This window comes from Elephantulus edwardii, unplaced genomic scaffold (assembly GCF_000299155.1).
Source record: "Elephantulus edwardii isolate Elephantulus edwardi_28Jun2011 unplaced genomic scaffold, EleEdw1.0 scaffold00431, whole genome shotgun sequence".
Lineage (NCBI taxonomy): Eukaryota > Metazoa > Chordata > Mammalia > Macroscelidea > Macroscelididae > Elephantulus > Elephantulus edwardii.
Window position 1 is genome coordinate 475,174 of NW_006400181.1, and position 7,887 is coordinate 483,060.

The following is a 7,887-nucleotide window of genomic DNA, read 5'->3' on the forward strand; positions in this document are numbered from 1 at the left end:
TTGTTCCCGACTTTTGCATTCCAGTCACCCATTACTATCAATGCTTCTTGGTTGCATGTTTGATCAATCTCCGATTGTAAAAGTTGGTAAAAATCTTCTACCTCCTCTTCCTTGGCTCTGGTTGTTGGTGCATATATTTGAATAATAGTGGTATTCAATGGACTTCCTTGTATGCGTATAGATATTATCCTGTCACTGACAATATTGTACTTCAAGATAGATCTAGCTGTATGCTGAGTAAATAATTCATTAACCTGGACTTTGTGACAAAGGATGTGGTATCAGGATCAGAGGAAAATTCGTAAACAACCTGCATTATGCAAATGACACAACCCTACTTGCTGAAAGCAAGGAGAACCTGAAGTGCTTGTGGCAAAAAATCTGAGGCTGCAGTCTTCAGTATGTATTGCATCTCAATATCAAGAAAACAAGAATTTTTACCACGGGTCTATTGAACAATATCATAATAGATGGAGAAAAGATTGAAACTACCTGTGATTTTTGTCTTACTTGGATCCACAATCAACTCCTTTGGTACTAGTAGTCAGAAGATAAAATGATGGATTGCTTTGGGCAAGTCTACTGTCAGGGACCTCTTTAAAATACTGAAAAGCAATGATGTTCGTTTGAAAACTAGTGGCCTATTGGATAACAAGTTGCCCTGCCAATTCACTAGCCACTTCAAGTTAGAAAGACGTGCAATCTCCTTTCATACAATTTGCTGGCTCTGAAAATGCACCGGGGGGGGTCACCTATGAGTGGATTCCCACTCAATAGCAATGAGCAAGTGCGTGAAAAATGTGTCATGATACATTTGTGTTGCCTATAATTTTTAGTGTTTTTTAAGTTATCTACTAAAAAGACTGAAATATCAATGTTTGGAAATTATTTTTAAACTAAATGCAATTTTTTTTGTGCAGTGGCAAAATGGTCACCAGGGAGGCACAATTATTGCTAATTAAAAACTTTTCCCAAAACCCCGTCGTGATGACTTGAAATATAGATGGCATTGAAAAAAAGGAAAAAAATGAAATTCAATTCTATTTCATTCAGAATTATTTCTGCAAAGGACTACATTAGTTTACTCATGCTCAGATATGCTTTTTTAAAGAAGAAGAAAAATTAATCATGCATAACTCCTGAACTGGCTCAAGAGAATGCAATCATTGTGAAAGCATGTGTCCTGGTAGAAAAGTGATTTAAGAAAGTTGTCTGTGATCACATGACTAAATTTATTTGACTAAACTCTTGATCTAAGTTATAATATTTTCATTTGCTTCCCTTGCATCTCAAAGTTGGACCATGAATGAAGACTGAAGAAGACTTGAAGCTTTCAAATTGCAATGTTGGCGAGTAGTGTTGACTCTTCCATGGACTGTCAAAAGCACAAACCCATTTGTCTTGGAGGAAGTACAATTAGAGTACTCCATGGAGGCAAAATTGGTGGCACTTTCCCCTCAATCTTTTTTGGGTATACTGCCAGGAGGGGCCAGTCCTTGAAAACCAATACATCATGGTAAGAAAGTTAGAAGGTCAATAAGAGGGAGACTCACAATGAGACGAACTGGCACAGTGACTACAAGGGCTGGATCATGGTGGCGATTGTGAGAAGGGCACAGGATAGGACAAGGGTCGGGTCTGTTGATCACAGGATCACTATGAGTTGCAGTTGACGGGAGGGCAACTATCAACAACCAGCGCTTGAACATTACAGTGTTTGTCATGTCAGATGCTGAAGGTTGAGTGAAGATCCAAGCCATACTATTGTCGATTCCTTCATATGCATCTGAAACTAATCCGATGGAAGGAAGACCAAAGAAGAATCTATGTATTGAATTGTGCAGTTGCTGAAGGGTATTGAATTTCCCATGGACTGCCAAAAGAACAAAAATCTATCTTGAAGGATGTGTAAACAGGATACTCTGTAGAGACAGGGGATGGTGAAACTTGCATGTTTACAGAGGGGCCAGTCTTTGAAAAAGACATCATGCCAGAAAAGACAGAGAATCAACAAGAGAGAAGAAGCCCCTGCATGAGATGAACTGACACAGTGACTGCAACAATGGGTGTTAATACAGCGAAGGTTGTGAGGATGGTGCAGGGTAGGGCAAGGGTTCAATCTGCTGTTGATGGGGTGCTGTGAACTGGACTTGACTGGATAGCCCCTAACAACAATGAACTCTAATCCAATCAATCCAGATTGTCCTCTGTGAAAGTGTCCTCAATATTGTCTTTTGAATCTAGCACAATAGTCTACAATCAGAATGATCATGAACCTGCAAGTTTACTCTGCCCTATCTTAGAAAAGTTTGAATGATCTATGACATTGTCATCTAGAATTTATTATAAAAGCCAGAATGATGAGAAATTTCTTTAAACTCCCTTATCTAGCTCCCTACTGTGTATAGTAACCACCAGAGCAGCCCTACAGTAGTATAGATTAGAGAAAAGGCAGTCTACAGACATTACTATTGTTACTAGTCTTTAAGTTGACTGATTTTTTTTATTGTGGAAAACATGGATGGGGATAAATGGGGGTGAGGGTTGGGAGCAGAAGAGTGAGATAGGCAGGGATGAAATTACAGGGCTGCCCAATTTGGTGGGTGAGTGGAGTAGGTGAAGAAAATGAGAAAGATCCAGTGGGAACTAGAAGAGACAGGGTAATGGTGAGCATAGTCCAATGGTGAGTAAGGTGTGTGTGTGTGTGTGTGTGTGTGTGTGTGTGTGTGTGTGTGTGTTTAAACAAAGAGATTGTCTTATTCGCTTGTGGGGTTTCTCATTTGGGAATGGGGCACAGACCCTCTGGGTTCTTCATGCTGAACAGGGGTGGTGTTGTGAAGGGGGAGACTCATGGCAATCTTACGGATTATCAAACGAAATGTTTTCCCGTCCTTTACTCTCTTCATGATTTCTGTATATTTAAGAACCCTTGTTTTCTGCAGTTATGTGTAATCCACCTCATTCAGAGTTTTCTTCATTCTCACTGGCCCTCTACTTTGTCAAACATGATGTCCTTTTGTAATGATCAGTTTTTATTGACAACATGTGCAAGACAAGCAAGGCAAAATTCCATCATCCTTATTTCTGAGGTGCTTCTGGTTGTGATTATTATAACATTTACTTATTCATTTTAGTACCAGTCTACATTCAGTCATTCTATTTCCAGCCTCATTTCTGTCACCAAGTCCATAATTTCTGAATACCATTCCTTCTTCATTGTCTCCACTTTTTGTATTCTGGTCACCAATTACACCAACACCTCTTGATTTCATGTTTGGTCAGTTTCAGACTGCAAGATTTGGTAAAAATTTTCAGTTTCCTCCTCTTTGGCTTTAGCTGTAGAAGCATGAATTTTCAAATATTCCAAATGTATGTGAGATTTGTCTTACCTATTTTGGGCATGTTGTTAGCAGAGGCTATTCCTTGGAAAGGACACCATTCTTGGAAAGATGAAGGGTCAGTGAAAAAGAGGAAAGCCTCACCTAGATGGACAGACACAGTGACTGCTGCACTGAACTCGAGTGTGTCGGGAATTTTAAGCATGGCACAAGAAAACACAATGTTCAGATCTGTTCTTCATAGGGTGACCATGGGTCATACTTGACTCAGTGGCGCCTAACAACAAATAAAAAAACCTTTATAATAAAATTTTTATCCAACATCACAGTTTAAGTGTATCTTTGCTTCTGAGAAAATCTGTCTGACTTAGGGCTACCTATAAATATAATTTTTCAAAAGGAGAGTTTGTAAAGCTATAAGCCCAAGGTGTCTTTCCAAAATAAAACACCAAGTTGAGTGAGTAGGAGCAAAAAACCAAAACACAAAACCCCAACAGTGTAAATACAACAATAGTTTTTCACACTGAAAAGGTAAATTAGAATGAAAGTAAAATAAATATGAATCACTTCACAATTGGTCAGAAATAATCTGAGGTATAATTTCATGTTTGACAGATTTGAGGAATCTCTTATACAAAAAAGCATACTTATAAAACTGTCCTACTGGTGGGCAACTTCTTTCATTTTAATCAATGAAGTCCGTATCTTCAAAGCATCCTCCAATCCAAAAATCAATCCTGTCATCTCAAGAAAAATGTCCCCTGAGCTGTTCATAAAAAAATGGAAATGTTACGATTTGTGGGTTGGAATCAACAGTTGACCTATAGAAATATCTCTTAACTCTTCCATTATAAGGTAGAATAAATCATAAAAACATCCCAGAAAATGAAAATGAAGAGAATCACACACTTTAAAAACTTTTTCCCCATTATGATGGGCTTACCAATGAACAAACAAATCTGTCTTGGATAAAGTGTAGCTAGAAAACTCTTAAGACAAGAAAATGGCAAAACTTTGTCTCAAACACTTTAGGCATATTGATAGCAGGGATACATCCATGGAGAAGTATATTATGTTGGTCAAGTAGAGGTTTAGCTAAAAAGAGGCAGAGCCTCGACAAGATAGATTGGCAAAGTGGCAACAGCAGTGGATTCAAGCACAGCGGCATTTGTGAGGTTGGGGCAGGACCAAGCTGATTTTTGTTCTGTTATCCAAACAGTCACTATGAATAAAAACCAGCTTGATGGTACCTAAAAAGGAGAACATACTATCTATAGAAATGCAGAGTCCTCTTTTGGAACATATGCTGGAATAGTGACATCATGGAAAATAAACTCATGAATTCCAAAGCTAGTGTTTGGGCTCTCCACCATGTTTCTCAATTATAATATCCTTACTACATATTGTTAATTAGTGAAATTGTTTTCTAGATTTATTTTTATTATCTACTTTGGGGGAAAAAACCTCCACCCAATCATCTGTGGTTAATTGACACTAATAATTTTAAATCTAATACAATGTCACTTGCTATCACAAACATTTAAAAAATGTTAAAACTGTTAAAAGTAAATAACAATGAAATATTATGCATGATGAAAATGAAAAAGTTCAGAAGATACACACTAAGAATATTTGTTTGAGCCTGTCTTATTTATTCTATGATTATTTAGCTTTTATGATCCTCCATTTATTTTCTGTAAAGACCTTAATTAAATTCTGACTTTATGCACAGGACAAAAAAAAAAAAAAATTCTGACTTTAAATAGTAATTATGAACACAAAAAACACTTTCAAATCTCACATACATATAAAAACAATTCTGAAGCTTCGTCTGACATACTTTGGGCATGTTGCAAGGAGGGACTGGTCCTTGGAGAGGGTCATCATGTTTGGCAGGGTGAAGGGTCAGCGAAGGAGAGGAAGACCTTTGATGAGATGGATCAACTCTGTGACTGGAGTGGTGGGAATAAGTGCGTTTGAGATGGCTAGGTTGGCACAGGATAGAACAGCATTTAGAGCTCTTGTACAAAGGGTCATTATGAGTCACAAATAACTTGATGGCACATAACAACAACAACTAGAAAGTTTACTCAACTGTACAGGCTGAGAACACGATCTTAAACCTTAGCTGCACTAAGTATGCAAAGACCTTGAGCTAGAAAACCCGAACAGAAGAACATGCTGACATTTTCCAAAGGGAAAGGTACTCAGGAGACTCAAACCCATCAGCAGGACGGCCCACATGACTGTAGAGATGCAGGCGGGGATTTTTGTTGAAACTGGTGAGCAGTGGGCCATGCTGGACATAGCTGGATGCTTAAAGGCAGTTGTGCTGCCAGTCCTATGCTGGTGCTTTCACACAGGCCCCAGTGTGGAGAGTGATCTCTTTAGATTGATCTTCCATCTATTACTGATTTGCAAGACCAGAAGGGGTGAAGGGTTCAACCTACTCTAGGCTAACACTGCACGTTGGTGTTGTGGATCATTGAGATGGATCTGACCCACGGTTGACCCTCCAGCGGATTTGCAGAGCATGTGAGGAGATTACTCATCCTTCTCCCGTGGAGCAACTGGTGGCTTCTACTGCAGACCTTCTGGGATTTCAGTGCAGTTTCTTGCCTCGATGTCACCAGAGCTCCCTAACATCGCATAGATGAAGGGGAGAAAATAGTTTAAAAGAGTGAATTATAAGCTCAAAGTTAAAAGTCAGTTGGCCAGGTAGGTTGTGAAATCACCAACATAGTAGCAGCCTACTGCTCTCCAATATCAACAAAAAACCCGGCCTTCACACCTACAATCATAGGGGTCATTCTGCTGGTGGATTTGAGTCTCCTGAGGACCTTTTAATAAATCATCAAACTCACAGGCCATGGAGTTGAGGAACTGAACCACAGATGGCAATGTTAATGGGAAGTATGGATTTAGACAGCTGGTTAAACACTTGGGATGACGTTGACCTGAGGCTTCTGATTAATAGTGTGCTATTAATTTGAGCACATGGTATAATCAAGACAATCCATAAAATAATAATTTTTGAAAAGACTCTAATGGAATCAGGTGATACATGTGAAATTCAAGTAAGGTGTATTAGTATATATTTATAAGTATACAAATGCGAACATGTTAGAAATAAAATCATTTTATTGTATTATTTATTAGTTGCAATTACATTTCTATTCAATAACATTCTGATGGCATTTTTTACCTCTGCATTTCTTACTGTGTAGATAATGGGATTTAACATGGGAGTTACAAGGGTATAAAATACAGTGACAGCTTTGTCCATGGAGTAGGTGGCTACTGGTCGCAGATACATAAAGATACAGGGCACGAAAAACAAGACAACAACAGTGATGTGGGAGCCGCACGTAGAGAGGGCCTTCTTCTTCCCGGAAGAGCTGTGAGTCCTCAAGGAATATAGAATGACTACATAGGATATCATTAACATCCCGAAGGTGATCACAGGAATTACTCCACCATTGGCAGCCACCAAGAGACCAACAAGGAAAGTGTCTGTGCACGCAAGTTGTATCAGGGGGAAGATGTCACACATGAAATGGTCCATGATGTTGGGACCACAAAATGGGAGCCCTAAAGTGACAAGAATCTGTCCAATAGAGTGGAGGAAACCCACTGTCCAAGACACTCCTACCAAGAGGTAGCATATACGGTGGCTCATGAGGGTCACATAGTGCAGAGGTCTACAGATGGCCACATAGCAGTCATAGGCCATGACAACAAGAAGGACAATCTCTGAAGCACCTAAGAAATGTTCGGTAAAGATCTGGGTCATGCACCCATTGAAAGAGATCGTTTTTGTCCCAGAGAGCAAGTCAGCTAGCATTTTTGGAATTATGGAAGAGGAGTAGCACGCATCTATTAACGATAGGAAGGTCAGGAAGAAATACATTGGGGAATCCAAAGTACTGCTGCAGATGATGGTGACTACGATGAGCAGGTTACCCGTTACGGTGGCAACATAGAGGATCAGCAGCACTAATATCAGGATGTTTTGCATCTGAGGATTCTGTGTAAGTCCCATCAGAATGAATTCAGTCACATTCATCCTGTTTTCTTTCATTTTAGTGTTGACGATGAACTTGGAAGTTGGGAATGAACCTGTGAAGACAACGTATTATGCATTTTGGTTGTCAAAATCAAAGTATTTAAATAATATCAGCTGCTGTGTTTCTAGGAGAGAAAAAAAGGCTACATTTATTGAAGCTGTTCAATTTAGCTTTTTCAATTGATGCTAAAATCTCATCTACATCATCTTACAAGTGGTCACTGAATCTTTGCTGGAGCTCAGTACATATTCAACTTAATTCCTCTTTTAGCCAGCAAGAAATGTGAGAAAACTTGAGGAAGTGGGGTGTTGAGAAAGAGAGAGTGGGGAAGATTATCTTGATGGCACAATGTTTAAACATTGAGCTACTAATCAAACAGTCAATAGTTCACACTTACCGGCCACGCTCCCAGAGAAAAAGATCTGCAGAACTGCTCCCAGAAAGATTTCAGCCTAGAAAATGGTATGGGACAATTCTACTGC

The 7,887-nt window shown here is 39.1% G+C and overlaps 1 protein-coding gene across 1 annotated transcript; it reads right to left on the minus strand.

Moving 5' to 3' along the window:
• Positions 1–6,486: 6,486 nt before the first annotated feature.
• LOC102857266 (olfactory receptor 4C46-like) lies at positions 6,487–7,419 on the minus strand. Its single transcript, XM_006902579.1, has one exon. It carries the CDS (start codon positions 7,417–7,419, stop codon positions 6,487–6,489), a length of 933 nt encoding a protein of 310 aa, XP_006902641.1.
• Between the last annotated feature and the right edge of the window lie 468 nt (positions 7,420–7,887).